We start from the raw sequence: 23,302 nt of genomic DNA, 5'->3' as shown, positions 1-23,302 counted from the left end.
CCCTTGGGTCAGGCCATGCTTAAGAGCCTGGCATGTATGTGAGTCTCTGGCCCATATCCATAGGCCCCTGAAGGCTTGCTTACCTTTGAATACCAGAGGGTTGTGGTAGTGAATCTCAAGCCGTAAATATTTGGAGGAGCCCGGACCGCCAAAGGCAAGTCCTGCCTCTTCTGGATAGTAGAAGGCCTGTAAGCAGGAGGAAGAGAAATGTGAAGGGGTTGTGTGCAGCTGATACATGGAGCCAGGCAGAAAAAGCTAGAGAGGAAAGTGTGCAAGCGGGAGATCATTCTCTGGCCCACAACTGTGTCTCATCCCAAACGACTGTGTGAACGGCTAGGTGTCTGCCACTCTTGAAGGACGTTCTTATCCTGCATGCATATGGGAAGGACCCTCAGCTGGTACAAACTGGCATCACTCTGGTCGCTTCAGTGGTACCAGCTAAGGATCCCGCCTATGCCAGAGGTCTATGGGGGAGGGGATATTAAACAAGAATGAGCCCAAACCCCAATACCGAGATCCAGATTTTGAGTACCATGAAATGTTAGGGGTGTTCAGATCCCAGGGCTTGGTTCTGATTCATCTCTGATATGAAAGAAAATAAGACAAATGGAAGAGGGGTCAAAAGAAAAGCAGCTGAAATGAACGTGAGAGTCAGTGCAACAGCCACTGCTCTTGTTTGCACACCTGAGCTCCCATGGCCCACGCTGCAAGCACATGTCTGCAGTAGTTCAGTCGGTCCGGCTTCATCTTGGAGTCACAGGGCCCATTGTAATGTGGAAAGCTGTCAAATTCTGCAGCACACTGGAAGACTTCCATATGATGGACTATAGCTTCATTGCCTGCTGTGATCACTGGCTCATACTACAAAAGGGGGATCCGAGAAGAAGGCACAAGTATTAATAATGGCTGATAATGACCATACAATTATCTAAAGTTCCTATCACCATACTATCTCTGTTTCTGTATAGTATCCACATACAATATCTCAAAACACTTTACAAAGTACATGTGTCTAGACAGAGATATCGATGATATAGATGTCTTGCTTCACCCACCACTGAAATGCAGCCACCTCTGATGCAGAATGTGGAAGCTGTTCAACGATGTCCAGCAATGATATACAATGGTTGAAGCCTGGAAGTGAAGAAAACTGTATCCAGGTGGAATGTGTTTCCAACTGCTACATCATATGACAAGAAACTAAAAATACATCGTGCACTCTCCTTTTCCATACAAGCGATCGCTGTAGTGCCTATCATGAGGATTCAGGAGAGAAGAGCAGTGTTTCTGTTCTCAAAGTTCCCACCTCCTGCCACCCCGCTGAGAAGCCTTTGATCTTTGGATTCTGCAGCCAGTAACTGGGAGAACCCTAGTGGACATTGCCATTTGGAGAGAGGTAATGGAGGGAGGCTGACTGTGGGGATACCAAGCCGTAGGGAAGCTGCCATGTGGCTGATACCTCTGGAAGGTGCAGCCTTGAGAAAGAGGAGGACCTCAAGGATTGGGTTTGGATCACAGAGAGCACTGTTTATCCAGGCTGCTGGCCGATGAATGAAAGGACAGAGGAACACCTCCACTAGAGGCTAAGGGAATGGAGACAACTTGCCTGAGCTTTAGTGGATTAGCTATAAGGAAAACATCCCCGTTCTCCTTCAGAAAAACGCTCCTCCTTCTTACCATGACAATGTGATGTCTCGGGAAGCTGTCCGGAAGCTCCACCATATAGCACCAGTATGTGGTCTCCTGGCTGGGAATGACCACGTCAGGGGCTTTGACCTCCATGGTCTTCATGTCCCTGGGCAGTTCTGGGGCGCTAACATTTGGCTTCAACAGCTGCACCCTCTGCACCCCCCTGTGGATGGCAGAGATGTTGATTGCTTGGAGAGAACGGACGGGTTTCTCGAGGATCCCATAGATAAGGTGCACGGTACCATCCTGAAATGAGAGACCAAGGACGCTGGCATAGCAGGGGACACCCACAGAACAGGAGAGCTTGGCACTGCCCGAGTAATTTTTAGTGCCCTGAGAGCTGGGGTGAGTCAGGCAGGTTGATGCTACCTCTCCAGGCATGGCAAATTTGAGAGCCCACTGTTAGTTTATGTCTGTGTCACTGCCATGTTGTGCAGGGTGCTGCTTAGAATGACACTACAGATGTAGGGGGATATAGCTGATGTTATTTCACTGCATTAATCCCTGATCAGAGGCTGTTCCCTACTAATTTAGATGGTTTAAATTGCTTTCTTCAGAGTATAACAGCTCATGACAATTCCAGCTCATTTCTAGACATAATAAATTCATACATATACATTAACAGTGAAATATACTGCTCCCCCTTCATAAACAAGGGGCACTCTCACTCTTTCGCACACACACACAGAGAGACAACATTGCTGGTAGAGGGTCTGATCCTGAGACTGTTGTAGTCGGTGGAAAGACTCCTGTTGATTTCAGTGGGCTTTGGGTTCGTCGCAGAGCTGGGAATAAGTATGAACATTTTTTTCACACACACACACACACACACACACACACACACACACACACCCCCCACCCAAAAATCTGTGCACATTTTTTCACAGATTCATTTCACACAAGTTCACACACACACACTCTCTCTCTCTCTCCCTCCAAAGGTTGCAATATCTGGGGAGACTGGCGATTTCTCACCATGGAGCATGCTTAAAAAAAAAAGCATGTTGGCTTGAAAATTTCATAGTCGCTTAAATCTTTGTCCTGATATGAAACCAATATCTATTCCTGCTCTTAGTCCTCAACTCACTCTACTGCAGGGGTTCTCAACCTTTTTCTTTGAGCCCCCCACCCCCGACATGCTATAAAAAGTCCATGGCCCACTTGTGCCCAAGAACTGGTTTTCTGCATATAAAAGCCGGGGTCGGCATTAAGGGGTAGCAAGCAGGACAATTGTCTGGCGCCCCACACCACAGGGGCCCCCGTGAAACTACATTGCTCAGGCTTCAGCTACAGCTCCAGGGGTTTCAGGCCCATGTGGTGGGGCTTTGGCTTTCTGCCCTGGGCCCAGCGAATCTAACACTGGCCCTGCTTGGCGGCCCCCTAGGGGGCCATGTACCCCTGGTTGAGAACCACTCCTCTACTGGACCATACTCCCTCTTGATGACACAACGCCTGTCCCTCCTAGACATCCAGAGTTGGACATTTTTTCCAAAAATTCTGTCATTTCACAGAAGTTCAATGAACCCAAAATCAGATGCATTTCATTGGAAAAGCTTTTTGTGACAGTACTTTGGCTCAAAATCCTCCTCCTTGTCGTCCTTCCAACAACACCTCTTTGCAACTCGCATAATACCTTGCTCACATTGTAATGTGGAGCGATGCAGAAGATGTATTTCAATAGAGCTAACATACTTAATGGGAGCGGATGGTGGGAACCAGATAAACTCAATATCTTATGGAGATTTATAAAGCGTTGTACATGGATTGTGTAAACATTATTTTAAGCTCTTCCTTTTTAAAGGGATGAATGTCTAATGTTCTCTTACAAATAACATGTGGGAAGTAGACCCCCTCAGATGGGAACACTGGGCATCGTACCAATGAACCATTGATTTTCAGTTACTTGTTTTGGTGGGGGGGGGGGTGGAAATCAGTTGAATTGTGGGTGAAAAGGTAGAGCACTCTCTATCTCATCTAATCATCTTTATACTGCCCTTCGTCACCAGGGTATTTGGGCACCTTTCCCATACAATTGGTAGCCATAGCAAAGGCCCTACTGGACTTCATAGAAACTCTGGCATTTTTCTCCCTTTTTGGGTTCCAAACGTTGCTTGGGGTAGGGTTGTTGGTTTGCTTGTGGATTTTTTTTTAAAGATTTTCTTAATTTCCTGCTTGTTCGGAGGGGATTAAGGCTAGAAAGGGTGTCAGCATTGCAAGTGCCATTGGTAGAAAGACTTTTTTGCCAAGGAAGTTTTTGCCGGGTTCCCAAATGATAGTCAGACTTTGGATTCGAGACATACTCTCGTCCCTCTGAGGCCTTCCAGGAGAGTCAGACCATTAACCCATGAACAGTCATGGAAAATGCAAGAATCTCCACACTACAAGGGCACAAATGCAAAGTCCGACAATAACAGTTTGCACATACCTAGCTCCTTTTAGCCAAAGCAAACCCCCTTCATCCAAGGCTCTCCTCACTGGTGAATTAACCCTTTCTACCTCCCACGGTGTAAGTAGTATCTCTGTTTTACAAATGAATCACAGAAGGGTGAGAGACAACACATCTGCGGTCACACAGCAAGTCACTGCCACAGGCAGGGGCCTGATTCTGATTTCATACCTGATTTACACCAGTATAACTCACTGATTTCAATGGAGTTACTCCTAATTTACACCTATGTAAGCAGGATCAGAAGCCCAGGTGCCCTAGCTTTCAATCCAGAACACTTGTCATGCTGACTTTTGACCCAGAGCTCTAACCACTAGACCACAGGTATTTAAACATCACCAGAGCACACACTGGGTGAAATCTTGGCCCTGGTGAAGCCAACGGGATTTTTTCTATTGACTTCAGTAGGGCCAGGATTTTACCTGTTCATTATCAATTCAGTCCTGAGCTCTCAGTGATAGGTGATCCCAATGAGACTATCCACCTGGATGGCACAGCGCTCAGAGTCCAGCCCGTCCTGTGAACAGGAGAAATATTGCTCTGGCACTTCACCTCTGCCCCTGGCTAGGTGCTGCAGTACCTCTATAAGGTAGTCCTTTGGATCACAGGTGTTGAAGGCTCTCTTGAAGACCAGGTAGAGTCCCTCGGGGGTTCTGTGTGCTTTGAGAAGCTGGTAGTTCTGCTGGGAATCCATGTGAAGCTGCCCTTTCTCATCACTCCATGCATCCTGAGGAGGAGGGGAAAAAAATCCTTATAGCCAGTTAGGACACGATGCTTTGCCAGCGTTACTCAGTTTTAGTGGGACTGTCTTTTTGCTCTGTGTGTGTACAGGTGATAGACCGGGGCCTTGGTCCATGACTAGGGCTCCTAGATGCTGCTTCAATACAAGTAAATAATATCTCAATCAGGGGCATTTCACCAGTGATACGTAGATCAGCAGAGTGACAGTAGGAGTAAATCTGACCCAGAATTTGTACTGCACAGAACGATTTGTAGGGCGGCAGGATGTATCGTTTGGTATGTGGTGGTGGTGTTTACTAGGCACAGCTAATGTTAGTAACTTTTGAAAAGTATCTAACTTTTTATGTCAACAGCATCCATGTTCCTTTCAACAAAGGACTGGATTTCTGACAAGCAGTCCAGCGGTAGGAAAATCCTGCAGGGATTTAAGAAGATATTGCACCTGTTTGTGCTGAAACATTTTTTTTCCCCAAAGACTTTTATCATAGGCTAGCGGCTTAAGGTCAGACACAACCTGTCCTTGGAGGACTGTGCGGATGACCCGGAAAACCACTGTTCGCATTCGTAGACCTTAATCATCTGCAGCCAGAACCTGTTCTACATATAGTGCCAATGAACTCAGCAGGACTACTCCAAGAGTAAGGTATTGCTGAGCATTACATATGGGTGGCAAAACTGGCCCAATAAGCAATCTTGGGTTTAAAGATGTATAGGAGCAGGGCCTTAAACTTGCACTAGTTCTGGGAGTATGAACTGGGTTACTGAGTACCTCTTTCCCATCTCCAGTAGGTCTCTTTCACTTACTGGGTGCAGGAAGAGACTGGGAAATATCTCATTATACATATTCCATTGGAGTAGCCATTTTATTTTTGTCTGAGAAATAAAAAGGAATAGGCACTCTGGCATCATTTCAGCTTGAAGTGTAGAATTGTATCCTTGAACATATTGTCCTTAGGTGGGGGGAGGAATCAAGCGTGGCATTTGTTTTCACAGAAATGCATTGTGCAAATTAATCTTGTAGTATGTGGAAAGGTTACGCAAATTTGGATCTTTTAGCATCTGACAAACACAACCAGAAGAAAGACGGCCGGGGAAGGAGATAATAGTGTACAGATTTCTATAAGTCTCCACGTGGTAGTTAAAGGATGCTACTAAGCACCAAAATGGGACTAAAGGTCAGAACACTGACTGCTTTTGAATTGAGCACTGCACATCTTACAATGAACATGTGAAAACTAGAAATGTTCTTTTTTTTAACCCGGTGCTTTGCAATCCTATAGCATTCAGGTCTTCTCATATTGGTGATTAGCTGGTAATTAGTGATAAAACTAGCACAGATAATAGTGTCCCAAGCCCTCCTTTTCATCCTTCTATTATATTGTAGATTGCATTACTGACAGCTGGTAATTTCAAATTGATCAGAAAAAAGATGGATTTCTTTCTACCTTCAAACAAATTTACAGTGAGCCCATCCCAAAGGCCTGGGGATGGTTCATGTGATTTGTTATTTCAAATACACGCCTATTGTAAAGAAAGATTGAAAAGTAACACAAACTGATCGTGTAGCAAAAGATGACAATTTGCAATACCAAAATCAAACTGCAAAATCAGAAATTAGCTCCCCAGCTGCCTGTCTAGCATTTGGCATTTTTGTCCACCCAAAATGCATTTGCATGTTTGATTTCTTCTAGTACTATGCTCCTGGCAGCAGGCAGTCAAACTGTATTTTCCAAAGTCCTGTTGATCTTTGCTACAGCTTCAAATCTGACTTGCATATGACTTGTTGAGGCTGGCAGAGCAGACCTTCTGGGTGATCACTTTTGCACTTTCTCGATATCATTAACTGGAGTTGTGGTTAATTTTTAATGTGACTGACGGAAGTGCACAAGCAAACCAAATTGTTGATGCATCATGCATGTGTGTGTGTTGTAGCTGCTGCAGATATATAGCCGCCTGTTACAGTGCTTTGGAAATAAATATACTAAAGACACTGGGGTCAAGGAATGAGAGCAGTTGTTAGCTCCTCTGATAGTCTAACTAGTCTATTCTGTTCTGTTTCAGATCCTATACCATACTCACCACTGTGGTATCTGAACCCTGTATCCCTTTGGAATAAACCTCCAAGCACCTGTTAACCACTCACAGCTAAACGTACAGACCACACCTGAAGGTCTCACACAGCCCGCACTCCCATGGACTCCTCTGAGATATGGTACAGTTCAATCCTTTCCCACTACAGAGCAAAAACTACCCCAGGACGCGACTCCTGGACAGGCAGCCAAGCTTGGAACCTTGGCACTGTGCAAGCAACTTACCCCAAAATAAGAGCTGTGCCCGTCACTCCAGAGCACGGCCAGGTCTGCGTTCTCAAACTCGCCCCTGTCTGACATCCCGAAGAGCAGCCCAAATTTTGGCTCCTTGACCAAGAGCTGGAAATGCACCACCTGCTCCGGGTAGCTGACGTTCCACGAGAGCTCCAGGAAACTCTGGGGATCCAGGGGCACCTTGTAAGGGAAATAATTCTCCCGGGGAGCTGTGCCTTGCAGAGCCACCACCAGGATGACCAGGAAAACCATAATCATGGTGAAGTACATTGCGGCCACTTCCCGGAGCCTGAAACTTGGGCAGGAGGATCTCTTGTTCCCGGTGGTCTGCATGCTGGGGAGAAAGACGCTTGCGATCCTGGCTTTTGCCATTTATGTGCTGGCCCTCCTGAGCAAGCTGGGTAAGTAATACTCCTTAATTGCATTTGGTGGTTGGGAAATTTGATTGCTGTTTTGACCCCTCACCCCCACCTTCTGGTCAAACACTTGTCATTCTCTGCCTCTCCCTAATTGGCTCTAATTGTACATGGACATTATCAATGGGAATTGAACCAGACTGGGCTGATTTTATTCTCTCTTAAATCATCCGGCGCAGTTGAAAAGTGCTGTTTACCTTCCAGCTGCTCTCGCTGAGCTCTGCACTCATATCCTCTCTCCTGCTTGTCTTGCCTTTTGCCCACTGCTGCAGCCTGCCGTCCACCCCTCACCCCTCTGCAAAGGACTCTGGGATAACACCCTACAGCACCTTGGCCCCCAGTTGCCCACACAACTCTATTAGGGCCTGGATCCTGCTGTCCCTTCCCATTGATTTAAATGAGACCTTTGGACAGTCCCCATGGTTTCTTCCAATGGTTCCTTTCCACCCTCTCCTTGCTGGATCTCCCATATCTCTAGGCAGGTCCCAAAGACATGCAACTGCTCCTGCTTTACACTGCTTCCCTCCCATCTTCGAGGATCCACATCCTAGACATGATGGGCTCAGCTGTGTGTAGCGGGGATGGGGGAAGGGGATATAATGAGGTTGCCCCCCCTAGCTGGGGAAGCCAGCGTGGAATCCTTTGGGGATCCAACAGTGCTGTTTGCTGTCTGGCTGGGGACACCCCTCATTGCCATGAGCCATAGCCGGGGAGTGTGAACCTCGTGAATCTGCCATCTTGCTGGCTGCTCGACGGGTGCAGGGGGTGCGCTCACACAAATGCCATGCGGGTTTTGATATGTGCATGCAATACACAAAACTGTCTTTCGGGCTCAACGATGGAACCACTTGAAACGTAGCCCCGTCACAGAATAATAATTCTTACGACAGCACATGCACATCATGTGGCACAACCCACCACTTGTTCCCTAGCATCTCCCTTGATGAATCTCTTCCGTTTTCCTTGGAGAGGGCTGCATATGGGAGCATGGTCTCTAAAGGGTTGAATCAAAGAATGTTTATCTCAGTTGACCGAAAAGATGAGCAGAAAGCAAAGCCTGGAGAGTCGTTAATTTCACAGGTTGCTGCACAGGCTGGGCACACCTTCTGCTGCCGGGGATTGAGTCAGCATTCTTGCCAGACTGATTTTCCTCTTAATTCTCCTCCACTTAACTGCGTCGTTTCCCATAAAACAGCCAGGCTGAGAGAAGCCCAGCTCAATCCGATTTAGCTGAACCAGAGCAAAACCCTGTGTAGACACTCTTCTATTGCATGAGCTGACACCTGTATATTTACCAAGGCAAACTAAACTATTGTACAGCAGCTTTAAATCAGTTTAGGAGAGTCCACACACAAAGTTGAACTGGTTTAATTAAATTTGTGTAAAATTACATCTTTTGAGTAATTTTGTGAGTAGATAAGGGGTGTGTGTGAGAGAGAGAGAGAGAGATCACACGTCTCTAGACAGCTGGCTCCAGCAAGGATAAATTATTAAGCAATAAAGCAGTTATTCTGTTAGCTCAAGTGGTAGAGGCTTTTGCTTTTCTTGCTGAGGTTTCTGAGTTCAATTCCCTCTGATGACTCCTAGCAGGTTCATTACTCAGGCAAAAGCCTTACTTTCTCTGGTGAAGCACAGATACTGGGAGTAGCAATGCTGTGCAGCGATCTAGCATGTCCCCGATATGCTGGTATTTTGGAGAGCGGCAGGGTGGTACCCACACACAAGCCAGGGCAGGTAGATCTGGGGCGGCCTGTCTCATGTTGTCATGTCTGACAGTTCCTTTTGTACTCAGAATGGAAGAACAAATCTGCATACTTCTCTTTGACCTTGATCCAAACTTTCTGGCCTTCCTAGGTCAGCACGGTGAGATTCAGTATTGGGCTACGGGCGGCATTAAACATCCCTTGTGCACTGGGTTTCCCAAGAGCATTGTGAGAAATCCTTCTCTGCTTTGCAGGAACTGCCTTATCTCTGCACGATGAGTGAGCAATGAAATTATCCGTGAAATATCCTTCCTGGTTGGTGAGTGAAAGCAGCAGTGCTTTCCACTCCAGTGGCCTCACCCAATAAAGCTCTTTTGGAAAGGTGCAGGAGCTGTCAGTTCTCCCTGCTGCCCTACCTCAGTCGCATTTGTTAGCCTGCTAGCGACAGCTTCTGCAAGGAATCTTGATCCTGTCCCTTATATATAGGAACCTGCTACACAATTCTGTTCCAGTAATGAACCAAAACATTCCTGAAAGCTGTTCAAGGATAGGACCTGTTTAAAATGTCATCTATACTTTTTCAATGCAGAGCATTCTACTCCAGCAGGCGGCTGGATTCTATAATTCTAATTTATATTGCAGTAACGTCTAGGAGCCATAGTTATGGACCAGGTGCTAGGTGCTGTACAGACATAGAACAAAAAAACTGTCCCTGCCCCAAATAGCTAGCAGTCTAATTAAGATGCTATTTGGTAAGTCTTCATTTTCTCTAACCGCTATGAACCTGTGCTGCCATTTTGAAAGCAGTCAGCAGGTATCGGTAGATTCGGCATGCTGCCTTTTTTGGTTGGTGCAAGTCCCTTCAGCAGATTTTTATGCCTAAAAGAGATGAGTGTCTGAGCTAAACCACAGACTGCCCATGTACAGCTACTGCTGTGCACATCCACCACTTCCTGGAAGATGGCTTTGAATGTCTCTGTCAAAGAGGTCTAGTGATTTGACCCTAGAAAATTAGAGCCAGACCTTTAGCTGTTGTAAATCAGCATAAATCCACAGTTGGAGCCATGTCAGTCTATACTAGCTGAGGATCTGGCCCTTAATGTGCAAGTATCATGTTAATGGCTCCAAGGAGGTAGCCTCCCCCCTGCCCCCCCGGGGAGTGCCTGGGAAACACCCCGTGCACAGAGGGGGCTGGCAGAGCTCCTTGTGCACACAGCCTACCCGTGCTGCGCTGCTGGGGCCTCTGTCCCTCCTGCTCCTCTCCATCCTCTGCTGGCCGGTAGCGAACACGGTCACAGCAGTGGGCTAGAAGATGCTCTGAATCCTCAGCAGACCGAGGAAGATAACCTCAGGTCCCTGCCCTCCACCCCAAAAAAAAGCCCCCAGAAAAGAGTGAGGGTGGTTGGGAAAGAGAAATGAATGAGGAAGAAGCAGTGTGGGGCAAGGAGAAACCCTGCCTGGTGCTGGGGAAAACCCTCCTGTGTCTAGTAAATAGGAGAAACGGTGCAATACCATTCCAGCCCTGGGAAATATGATCCCTCTCAGGGTCATTGATGTGCTGAGGAAACCCTGCCCCTGCAGGGGGAAGCTGCCTTCAAGGCACTTCATACTTACATACCTGGCTTTCCCCAGGGGTTCAGAGACTACAACATGGGTGTCTCCTCACCTGGGCTAGTTTGGTCAGCCTCCCCTGCCCCCCCTTCAGTGTGCATGTCTCTGCTGCTCCCCTGGCTAGCTTCTCGGGATCCCCATTGAGCTGTGGGGCAGGGATGAGGGATGGCCTTGGGGAGAAGGTACTGGATTGGATTGGGACTCAGCTGAGCTGGCTTCACTTCCTGTCTGTGTCATAGACTTCCTGTGTGAACCTGGACAAACCCAGAGGGCCAGAATTTCAATTGAACTCCTTTGAAAAAATGGCCACTCATTTGGGTGCTGACACCTTCTGAAACGTCAGTGGACTAGGCTCTCCTATGCCAGCTTCCCTCTAAGAAAAGTGAGAGGTCCCTTTCACCGGCCCTGATAATGTCTTTCTCTTTTGATCATCAAGCACATCCCATCTGTTGTAACAAGCCATAGAGCCTCCCAGTGTGGACAGGATAAAAACCACAGTGGAGTCGTGCTAGCTTGTTAGCATTCAAAGAAAGCCAGGAAGAATGATTAGAATCAAAGTGACATTATTAACAAGCACGCGGTGTCTTTCATGTCTCAGCGTGCTCCAGGAGCATTAACTAACCAAACCACTCATCCCGCTGGAAGGGAGGTAAGTACAATTATCCCCATTTGACACAGGAAGATCACACTGCTAAAGCCAGTAGCCCAGCTGGAACCCAGGAGTCCTGCCTCTGTCTCCTACTCCAACCACTAAATTTCTTCTCTTCAACCTTAAAGCTCCATTTAAAGATGAGAAAACAAATGACCCGACAATCTGAGTTTAGCAGAATGTTCCCTTTTGTTTGCTTTTTACTTTGCATTTGCTCCTTAAAGCATTAAGTGTATCTGAGCCACCTTCTCGTTTTGGAAGTAAATAATTTAGCAGCACGAAGCCAGCAGCGGGAGCGCCCTCTCTTTCTTCCTTTCTTTTTTTTTTTCCAGGGTTGGGATAAGAGTGTTGAATTCCATGGTTCGCTTGGCGCTAGAGTTCGCTTTGTCTCTGCTCTCATGTGTCATTTGGCGCGAGAGAACTTCCCACGGCACGGGGTACCTGAGGCTCTGCATTACCAGCAGCCGCTCTTTTGATCAGGCCCAGCATTAGCTTGGCACAGGCATTGGGAGCTGGGGGCATGAGGCAGTTGAGTTTGCCTGTGTGTCTGCAGTACAAACTCCCTTATTAAAGGAAATTCAAACCTGTAAGCTTGATGGAATCAAGCAGGCCAACTGGGGGGATTAAATTCAGACCTGTTAAAATTTAGCTTCTCACTGGGCTTCCAAGCTTTTCTTGTTTGTTTTTTCTTTATGAAAGAAAGAAAGTAAGTGCAGAGTTGCTGGCATTTGTTTGGTTCTAGTAATGAGCCCCATGTGGGAACAGACTGCTTGTGTTATAAGCATTGTGCTGTCCCAGAGGGCTGTGTTTTATTTACCCAGCTGGACTTGTCTGTTGTCCATCGGGTCAACCATTTTGCCCAACGGTGTCTGTAAATTAAAGTGGAAGAGGGTCCCCTTGCCCCTCCTTAGCTGACCATGCGCTCAGCAAAGGTTTGATCAGCAGGGCTCTGAGGGAGCAAAGCCTAAATACCTTTGAACTTGTGGGCTTGTGTCCAGCACCTTGTGGCTTCATACCCTAATGAGCAGCCCTTGGCTTTGTCTGCTGGCCTTCTTCCACGACACGCAGGACTTTGCAGGGATGCTGATGGCGTTGATGCAGAGCCCTGTACTGGACAGTTGCCACGTAGCTTGGAGCGTAGGAGCAACCACCCCGTGTGGATTGTTGGGATCAGTTCCTCAGCTGATGTAAATCAGCGTTGCCACATTGATATACACCAGCTAAGGATCTAGCCCTGTGCCTGGAAGATGAAAGTGCTGCTCTGTTAACTATACACTGTGCGTGACCCTGAGGACTGTGAAGAAGGGAAATGTGTTTCACTTGGTCTCCTTGCTGCTGAGTGACCCCAGCAAACTTACTGGTAGACTGCCTCTTTTCTTCACACCAAACTGATCCTGAATCTGCTGATTGGGGTAAATCCAGTCGTCATCTTTATTCTTGTTGTTATCCATTGAGTTTCAGTAGCTCAGGAATACGAGGCAAGAGCGAGATGCTGAAGGGTGTCCGAGGTTAGCATTTGTCATGTTTCTATGTTACACAACCTAATACAAAGGGGTCCCAATCCTGAACAGAGCTTGAGGGAAAACACCTGCCCTTTTCCTCCGGCCTCCTTTCCCGTCCCCTGGGTGCCCAGTGCATAAGAAATAATCGCGATCCCTCTGAACGCAGCCCATGCATGGGTCTGATTGATAGGGCATAACTCATTTGATGCTTTAAAGATGCTAAATATTTGATATTTCTTTGCTCTAGGGGCAGCTGTGACTCTGGACTACAGTTTAAAAATACATTTTCCTCCTCTTTTCTCTCCCTTTCCTTAAAGGTTTTATGTGCTCTGGTTTGGTTCTTAACTTTGTGTACATTAATTGGAATGATAATGAACTGCCTGGAGCTCTGATACACAGCAACTGCCTTGCTTTAAACTCTGAATCTCCCGTCTTTATTAATGGCTGCAAACTGTCCTTTCAGGTGAATGTGTGTGTGGACTAACACTTAGTACCAGCTGGATCCTGGGTATCACTAGAAGTGTTTAGGGACATGCCACGAGGGAGAGTGCAGATTCCCAAATCTTGCTCTTTTGTGTAATGAAAGGGATTAGAGTTAATTTGGGGCATTGGTGTTTTGGTGAATCATTCATTCTTGCACCGTTAAATTTAATTGAATGAGGTTTTACTGTTTTTCAATGCAGCCATTAGCCTGGAATGAGGCAATTGATTCAAAGCATCTGTCCTTGTTAGGTGACCCAGTGCTAAGAGCTTTTGGTCTCTAACACAGCATACACTCAAACAAAGGTCAAGAAAAGGCTAAAACACACACAGTGCCTCATGAAATAAATTTCTCCAGCAAATGAATGTGTATATTTCCCTCCCCCATGGCTTATGCTGTATCTGTCTCTGTGCCCAAGGGTTCTGTGAGTCATGTTTTATAGCACTGGGGGAGAACGACTGGAGAGATCTAAGTTGTTAGTTCATATTTTGCTTGTGTCCATTATGAAAAAGCACATCATGGAAGCGTTACATGAAGGAAGTGATTATGGATGGTCTGGAGTGGGTCAGGCATGAGAAGAGTTCAGTCGTGCTCTCACTGCTGCTCTCTGGCTTTTCTGTGGGCCAGGTTCTCAACAGATGTAAATCAGGCTACTTGAATGGTGTTGTGCTGCACAAGCTGGGGATTTGGCCCTCGAGCTTTACTTTTTAGGAGGCAGAAAGTGTGTCTTGGTGGCTAGAGGAAGGGCCTGAGGATCTGGGCCTGTTCCTGGCTCTGCCACTGATGTGCTGTTTCCCTAGAGAAAGTCATTTAACTGCTCTGTGCCTCAGTTTCTCCAGTTGGGAATAGGAACTGTTACTTATCTGAGCCTGATTGCGAGGAATGGGGAAGGCGCTAAACTTAATTTGTATTCCTGTAATGCTTTGAGATCATTACCTTCTTGCTTGTGCGTGTGCATGCATATGTGTACACACGCGCATACACACCAATTTCTCATTTGACTCTCATCACTGAGAGACTGAAAAGCAGATTTTGCCTCACCCTGTTTTTAATTCCCTCCCACCCACCCACAGACACGCACACTTCTCCATTTCTCTTGGTACCATTTCCTAATTATATGGGATAAGAAGCTCAATTGTTTACAAGGTAGGAGGTAAAATTATCCTTACCAGGCTATTAAAACGGGATCCTTAGAGAACCAATTCTCCCTCCCCTCCCCCGAGCACGCAAGGCTAAAATCTTTTAGAAGGAACCCCCCGGATGCTCATCATGTGCAAGTGGAGTTCCTGAGTTGTTCTCCCCAGAAAGCATTGGCAGTACAACAGCATAACGCTGCCTAGTTAGCTCTAAAGCAGCTGAACTTTGGAGATAAGCAGCCAGAATTTATTTGAAGGGGGGAAAAATACTTTCTTTCAACTTATCCTGAATAGTTTCTCATGAATCCAGGCAAAGAGCAAGGATTCATCCTTCTACCCATTGCTTCCAGCTGTTTATTTTAAGGCAGTCTCAGGAAGATTGCAAGCTCATCCCTGATTCTGACACACAGGGCCTTGCTATGGGCGAGCAGGCTGGGAGACGAATTGGAGAGGCACTGAAGGATGTGAACGTCCAGACTCAGCCCAATCCCTTGCTATGTGTAGAGTCAGGGATGAGAGCTGGGGAGAGGATAAAAGGAAGGGAATCAAAAGGAACCGAGATGACGGTGGTTCCAAAAAAGGCTTGTGAAATTGCCAGCGCTGCTGGTAAATCTCAAATATCACAATCCCTTGGGGTTAAGTCAGTGTCCAGGAGAAGCAGCTAAAAGAGGCCTTGGGGCGATGGCTCAGTCTATGGATCTGGTCAAACTGCATGAGGTGCAGGACCTGAGGAGGGCGGGGAGGCAAAGCTGGCTCTATGCCCCACTACTTCAGGGTTCAGCTGGCTGGGGGGCAATTTGTCCCCTAGAGCAAGCCAGAAGATACCAGATAGTAACAGCCCCCAAGGGGCCATAATGCTCACAGGAGATCACCAGAGCAGCACTTCAGCCAGGCTTCCTCCCCCAGCAGCCACCCTGCCAGACTCCCCAGTGGCACATCGGAGCCATATGAAGGACCAGGGATTACCGATGAACCGTCACAATACCAAACAACCCGGACCAGAGGAAAACAATGCCCCAACCTAGGAGCCGACACAATTAGCCAAATGAGCCTTATGAAGTGGCCAAGGCCAGATGCTGGCTCATCTCCAAGATGTCCAGGGACCTTTTAAAATCCAGGGGTTCTCTGCTCTGAAAGCAGCCAGCCCTGCAGAATGAGTCACTCAGTGTCAGCTTGGGATGGCTCTTGTGGTGCATGGCAGTGCCTATAATGCCCGGAAGTGCCTCTGATGAGCTCGCCTCCCCCTTCCTTGTATAAGGCGAGAGGAGGCCATTTGGATAAGCGGATCCCAAGTGTTCACATTAATGGGAGTTGTCCTCAGAAGCGAGTGCAGAGATATGAAGAGGTGACATTAGGGGCTCAAACGTGGAGATCCAAAAATAAATATTCTGGAAGCCACTGGAGCCATGCCCATGTTTGGACCGAGTCTGGTGCTAACACCCCTGTGGCTGAGCTGGTACTAACTTGGGTAGGAGCTTTTTCCTAAAATTCCCTGGGCTAGACAAGACCCTAGTGGACCATCCTACTCAAGAGGTGAACAGTTCCATCCTAGACCAGCCAGAGCTTCCTCTTTGGCCATCTGTCAATTTGTCAGGTAGCAGTAAGAAAACCCTACCTGCTGGGGGCGTTGCAAGGCTCATTTAATACCTGTAAAGTGTCTGGGGTCCCTGCAGCGAAAGGAGTTACTATTAGCGTATCTAGAGTTCAGACAAGTCAGAGCCTCGTTGTGCTAGGCACTGTGCAAACATGCGTAAATGCCTGTCCCTGCCCCATAGAGATTTACTTTGATCATCAAAGTACGCTATATGTTTAACCTCTGAGCTCTGGAGACATGCCAGGACCACTCCACCATTGCCTCTGCAGTGTGTAGTGCCAGCAGTGCCCCTGGATGAAAACCCAGCCTTACGCAGAGATAAGATTCAACTTCCAGAGCCATGAAATCAATTCTGTAAGACGTTTGTCCTCGGGACCTTGAGAAAGCACTATCTCTGCGTTGCTCCATGTACCCCACCGGCAAGAGGCAAAACTGCCTTCATGGAACAAAGAGTTACTTACAGGTAAGTAGGTTTAAACGCTCTTGATGCACTAAATTAGGGATTGGCAGCACTCCTTCCAACTATAATCAAATGCAACAGAACTGTAAATGTAAATTAAATTTGGAAAGGGGGGGAAGGAAACTTGCCATCTGCTTTGCTAAAGATGGGACACACAGAAAAAGCAGATCTCAGTGCCTGAGGGCTTCTGACATTCACAGCTCACATTCACTGCAAGATTGTGTACCATGCTTGAATGCCCTGATCAAATTTACCTCGGTGCTGATCAGGTTATGTGGAGTCTGAGTCAGGCTGTACATCAGGAAAAGGCAAATTACAAGAGGGCAGAGACAGAGATGTGACACGTAGGAGAAGAAGCTAACACTGTAGGGCTGGTCCCTGTGGAGAATGAAGACTTTATACAGCATGGTGCTTGGTTCTCACACAGGTTTTTCCATCCATTGAAATCAGTGTTTCTATAAAGGAAGGTCAGTATCGTTGTCCTCATTATACAGATGGGGAAACGGAAGAATGGAGAAGCAAAGTGACTTGCCCAAGGTCACACAGTAAGGCAGAGGCACAGCTGGGAATGGAATCCTGTTTCCTGATTCCCAGCCCAGTGGACCATCCTGAACAACACTGTCTCCCTCTGCCTGTGTGTATATAAAAGCTGACAATGATTAGGTAGGCGCCTGTTTCCTTGTGCTCCCATCTGTGTCTGTCTACCTGCTGTCTCCTGGCTTATACTTAGCGTGTAAGCACATTGGGGCAGGGACTTGCCTTTTTGTTCTGTGTTTGTACAGCGCCTAGCACAGTGGGGTCCTGGTCCATGACTGAGGCTCCTAGGTATATCACCATACAAATACTGTAATAATAAATGTACATGGTGTAATCATATCTTCTTCCAGACTGTGGAATGCAGTACTTTTACTGATATGACATACAGTGCTTTTTCAGTAGTGTCTCTCATCACAGACCACGTGAAAATAAAGTTTTAGGGGACTATTTTATATCATTTCTTTTTATTTCTGTAGATTATACACACCTCTGTTAAAATGGAATGGCTGCCTCTGGCTCTGTGCACTCCCGTCCTGGCAGTGAAATTGAGACACATCACTGGTTGTAAACAAGTGGCACCCCACTGAGCTTACAGATCTACAGAGGGCTTTTTGACTAAGCAAACTTTATTTTAAGAAAGTAATGAATAACAAGTGCCGCAACGAGAACTGGCTGCAAACAAACAGACACCTGGCTCTCGGGGTGCTGGGCAGATAAAGATCAGCACAGGTATAAGCAGAGAGAACTGACACTAGCATCATAGACCAGAGGCGTACACACCATGCCCCTGACTCCGCTGGCTATTGCTTTTTGGAAGGTGTGGCAAGGTGCAGGGCAGAGCACTGGTAAGAAGAAAGGACCAGGAGAGGGGAAGAGCGGAGAAAGGAAGAGACAGACTGGCAGGGCCAAATGTTTGCAGAATAGTCCAATGGCCCATCTAATCTGGGAGCCTGTCTCTTATGCTGGCCATTGCTGGACTCCAATCATTGGAAGGTGCCATACAGAGAGAGGGGACATTTCTTCCTGCCTCAGCTGGTGATTTGTTTGTGCCCCGGAGCACGAGAATCGATAAACGTTGTAATTTTGTGCTAGCGAGGCAGATGCTGTTCCTTTGATTTGTTGCTTACTGAGGGCTAGCTTCTGACACCCTGCCTCATCCTGAGCCGCACCTGAACCCACTCCTTTCAATCTCAGCATTGGGGGGCAGCTGTCAGAATCTATCCCCAAGAAAATAACCCGCTGCACCCTGCAGGTAAAACTCCCCACTGATTTCCAAGGGGCACTTTGTCGGAGTAAAGATGTCGGGATGGGATCGAACTGGCCGGTCCCAGTTGTGTTGTGTTGCTTTAGTTCTTGCCGCAGAGGAGGGGGAGCACGAGCTGGCAGAGGTACAGTCTATTATCCTTCTCCTTTGTCATTTCGCCCTGGCAGCCAGGACCTGATTCTCATACGCGTTATGGTCCCTTGACAGCATAAAAGGGCGTTGGAGGGATCGTGAATTGCTTGAGGTGACGTGCTGCTCCTGTGCGGGTACCGGGAAGACACTGAGGCTTTAATGCGGTAAATGAAGGATGTCAATTGGCCGGAGTGTCGCAGGAACCGCTGCTGTTGCCTTGCTTTAAAGTCCAGTCTTATGGTGAGGCGTCTTTCCGATGCATCCTAGAGATGATTCTCCCCCCCCCCCCCCACATCTTCTCTTCCTAATCCTCCTGCGGCTTATCCACATAATGAAATCCTACGTCTCTGTGCATGCTATATGAGGGTTACCATGGATATGGTATCGCAAACACTGGGCTGTGACTTTGTTATATAAACAAGAAAGATTTCCACAAACACCTAAAATAGCTGATAATAATAGGAAGAGGCAGAAGTATTCTCCAGGCATGTTTGGCTTAAATGCATAAAAGCAGGGGAAGGCTGTGTTGCCTTGTGGGGAAACTTTTGCATTTGGCTTGAGATCCTGAGTGCAATGCGTTGCTCGTTACCGGTGAAGGGCGGTGTGGAGGGTGTGCATGGAAGGGATGGCATATCTCCTCATCAGAAAGGCTGAACAGCCTCCTCTCAAAGGAAGGCTGGCCCAGTGGCTGGGGCACTAGTTTAGGATTCAGGACACCTGGGTTCAATTTGTTGCTTTGCCAATGACCCCTTGTGTCTCCACTGCAGTGTTAACTCCTCTCGAGTTAGCTTAGCCCAAGTGAGGGCAGCCGGGCTGTGAAAGAGCGCTCGGGCTGCAGAGTGGTCGGGTGAGCAGCTGACGAGTTGGGCTGATGCCAGCTGTAGGTTGTACCGCCTGGTGACGTAGCCAGCCGGACTTAAAACCTCCAGCATGCTAGAGTTAAGGGGTTTTGTTCCTGTCTGGGTCTTGAGTTAACACTCCAGTGAAGGCAGGCCTCTGTCCCTCAATTCCCAGCTGGAAAATGGGTTTAATAGAACTGCCTTCCTTCCCTGCCTTACTTGTGAGGTTAAAGACATTACAGACTGGAGGCAATCAGCTTCGGCAGTAATAGGGGGCATATAAGTACCTAGGGCAGATAGACAGGAACGCAGGCTGGTATGGGCACTGAAAGGACAAGTGATACATCCCTGTGAGTTTGAGGAGATGAGGATTATGGGGAGACCATCTTCTCTACCTTGGTCTCCTCTAGTCCTGCCATGTTCCTGAAACAGTGGAGTTGCAAATCTGTTGAGAGGGGTTTGGTGGTTGTCATGGGCCGCTCTATGTGTGTGTGTGTGTGTGTGTGTGTGTGTGTGCGTGCGTGTGATTTCTGCACCCACTGGCCTCCTGTGGCCCACACGTTTCTTTTTCTGCCATCTGCACACAGACAGCGAGAGGAAGACTGGTCCTGGCCACTCTGTGGGGTGTCACGCAGCACGTCAGTCTGCTGTTCACAGGCAAACTTCCACAATGAAGCCACATCTCTGTGATGCCCTTTGATCTGAGAGTCCCTCTCATTCTCCCAGTCTTGGTTAATGTCCCCCAGCATCAAAACCTTTCCCAATCACCTTTAAATTGCCCCCGGAGTCCTGGGGCTCCCGGCCACCGCCACTACCCCAGGGAATGATTTAAAGGTCCTGGGGCTCCTGGCCACTGCTACCGCTACCCTGGCTCTGGCAGCAATTGGGAGCTCTGGGCCCTTTTAAATTGCCAGGTCCCGGGGAAGTAGCCCCCTGGCAGTATGGTTAGCTGTGTACCAGCTCTTACTGGTACGCCGTACTGGACTGGACTGGCTTACTTTCACCCCTGCGTTAGTATATACAAAGGAGGGGATGGGGAGAGCATGGTGGCCCTGGTTCGGGGGCAAGATGAGGAGGAGTCATATGAGGAGGTCACGTGACCCTCCATATGTCCCTCCCATGAGTGCAGTAACCGGCGAGAAATTATTTCTACTTGCAGCACTGTTTATCAAGTCGTGCTCTCTCTGCCTGATGGACCCAGGAGAGCAGGAGAGGCTGAGAGAAATAACACAGCTGACCTTTCCCATGGAGAATCCTAATGACAAGAAAATAGTCACTTGCAAAAGGCTTACACATGGTACTTATCCAAACTAACCTCGAACAATGCCTGGGAAAGCTGCTCAATATTGGCCTTGCTAATTCATCCCCGTAGAAGCTGGCACTACCTCATCCTTGCAACAGCTCACAGAGCAAACTGCAGCATAATCCAGGCAAGCTTTCAGCCTCGCTGAGGAGGGGGGCGTTCAAAATACGTTCCTAGGGCTCTTTCCTTTTTGAGGCCTTTCAGCTGAGAAAATGAAACAAGCAACAGCAAACGCTGTCTGTGAAAAGCGAGTGCTAAAAGTTATTCTGATTGTCAAAGTGCAGAGAACCCTGTGGGAAGTCAGCAATCAATAATTTCTAACCGTCTCCCTTTCTTCCGTCGAGTCTCCTTTGTTGCAGCCATGCTCTGCCTCGCCATGATCCTGGGCATTGTTTTCCCTTATCTGCGTGTTGGTGTCAGGGTCCCTCAGCCAGGTAGATGGGCTTCTTGAAAGCTTTTGATTGCTTTGTTGCAGGCTCATGCCAGCATCTGGAAGATGACAGCGATATGAACTGAATGAGCCTTTATTGGACTGAAGTTGGTTCCTTCATTGGAATAATTGCAGCTGTAGGCTGCCATTTCCTAGAAGTAGTCACGAGGCAAAAAGGGATTCTCGCCTCCTGCAGCTGAACCCATGCATCCCAGCCAGTGGAATCCATGCACCTGCATGTGCATGCCAGTTTCACGGCATGCCTGTTACTCAGTGGAAGTCATGCATGTGTGCATCAGAGGGTAGAACTTGAGAATCTGTATTTTCATGTGGCTTCCATCTGCTCGTTGACAGACAGACGGGTAGATCCTGTGCTGTGCTGGTGCACAAGAGAGTGCGGAGATGGCAAGTATAGAGAGCCATGTTCTTGGCCAGTGCTGTCCCCCCACTGAGATCTCTGCAGGGCAATCAAGAAAGCAATAGTAGAGAGGCCACTGTTGAGCCTGGCCAGGAACCAGGTCCCCAGCAGGGGCAAGCTCTGCAGATCAAGGGGCGTGTCCAGCATCTCGATCCTCTCCTGTTTACATCAGACTTTGGGGTGAGCAGCAAGAGGTGGCCATTTTGAGCCAAAACCTCACACGCTGAGCTGGTGAGATTTCAATACCATCAAAATTGAACCCTAATGCGAAGCTCCTTAGCCCACCTCTGATTCTGCCATACACAGAAGGAAGTTCAGCCAGTAGGGATCTTGCCATATGTAAAGGTGACAGTAGATCATTCTGTTATTACAGTTGAGGGGGCCCAGGCCTGGTGATAGGAGAAGCTAGCCTACAACTATCTGTGTCCCTGTATTTCTCCATCACAATCCTGCACCAAGCAGAGCTCAGTTGGACCCCAGGATCAAGCCTTGTGCCATGCCCTGTGTATGGAAAGCACCTCGCATAGTTTGAGCACTATTGTATTTAAATAAATAGTAGTAATAGATATAAACATACAATAGGGACTAAATTACAGTCCACCCCAATAAAAAAAATCCTAAAGTGAAGTGGGAGGGAAGGATAGCTCAGTGGTTTGAGCATTGGCCTGTTAAACCCAGGATTGTGAGTTCAATCCTTGAGGGGGCCATTTAGGGATCTGGGGCAAAAGTTGGGGATTGGTCCTGCTTTGAGCAGGGGGTTGGACTAGATGACCTCCTGAGGTCCCTTCCAATCCTGATATTCTATGAAGTTGCTTTTCAATAATTAACAACATCTACACTAGTTGTAAGGCAACTTAACATGATGTCCCCAGCGGATGGTGCATTCAGGATAAATCCATCACTGCAGGCTCATTCTGCTACAGAAGAATGAAGGTCTCACTCTGGGGCTACAATCCCTGGACTGAGCATGATTCCATTTGTCTCTCCATTGTGGATGCCATCCCTGCAATGCCGCTTGGTCTCCATTATAACATGCAGTAGCTTTTCACCTCCCATCCTTCATCTGCTCTCGCTGTGACATGGCGAGCCTGTTGCCACGTCAGCTTCCTCACAGCCTTTCTGATGCCTTTCATCTTGGGATTTTCCCTCATCCACTTGTTTGCTCTCCGGTCTCTCTGCCTGTGTGCTTGCCATGCCTCATTATGTAGGCTGGGTGGAGAATGCCAAACTCTCCGAGAGGAGAGGTCTGCTATAAACACACCAAGTCCAATTTTTGCCTTTCAGTAATTTAATAACATTGTCCTTTGTCTTTCTCTCTCATCCTCCATCCCAGAGTCTGCGGGTACTATACAAACTTTCATGAATTAGCCCCTGAACCCCACTGGGAGTTGGGTAAATATTATAGCAACTTGATAGAAACTTAAGGTATTGGGATGTGAAATATGGCCCTGTGCAGGAGGCCAGAGGAAGGTCCGTGCTTCTACTTAAATCCCATGTTGAGAGCTTACGTGGGCCTTGAGTAGTTCCCAGGCTTTGGGCTGGCCCCCTGCATGGGAGTGAACTTCACCAGCAGGATAGCAGGGCCTGAGCAGACCTTTGCATTGATTTCAGTGAGGGTTGGGTCAGA

General features: G+C 47.7%; 1 protein-coding gene across 1 annotated transcript in view; it reads right to left on the bottom strand.

Moving 5' to 3' along the window:
• DBH (dopamine beta-hydroxylase) overlaps window positions 1–7,533 on the bottom strand; it is a 28,938-nt gene extending 21,405 nt beyond the window's left edge. The window contains exons 1-5 of the mRNA XM_038374757.2: window positions 7,192–7,533; window positions 4,716–4,862; window positions 1,678–1,935; window positions 685–861; window positions 84–186 (exon numbers count right to left, since the gene is read on the bottom strand). Of these exons, the coding sequence (XP_038230685.1) occupies window positions 84–186; window positions 685–861; window positions 1,678–1,935; window positions 4,716–4,862; window positions 7,192–7,533 (1,027 nt within the window). The remainder of the gene's footprint in view (window positions 1–83; window positions 187–684; window positions 862–1,677; window positions 1,936–4,715; window positions 4,863–7,191) is intronic.
• Window positions 7,534–23,302: the final 15,769 nt, after the last annotated feature.

Source organism: Dermochelys coriacea, chromosome 16, assembly GCF_009764565.3.
Source record: "Dermochelys coriacea isolate rDerCor1 chromosome 16, rDerCor1.pri.v4, whole genome shotgun sequence".
NCBI classification, from domain to species: domain Eukaryota; kingdom Metazoa; phylum Chordata; order Testudines; family Dermochelyidae; genus Dermochelys; species Dermochelys coriacea.
Note: the sequence above shows the minus strand (reverse complement) of the source record. Positions and strands in the feature narration are given on the sequence as shown.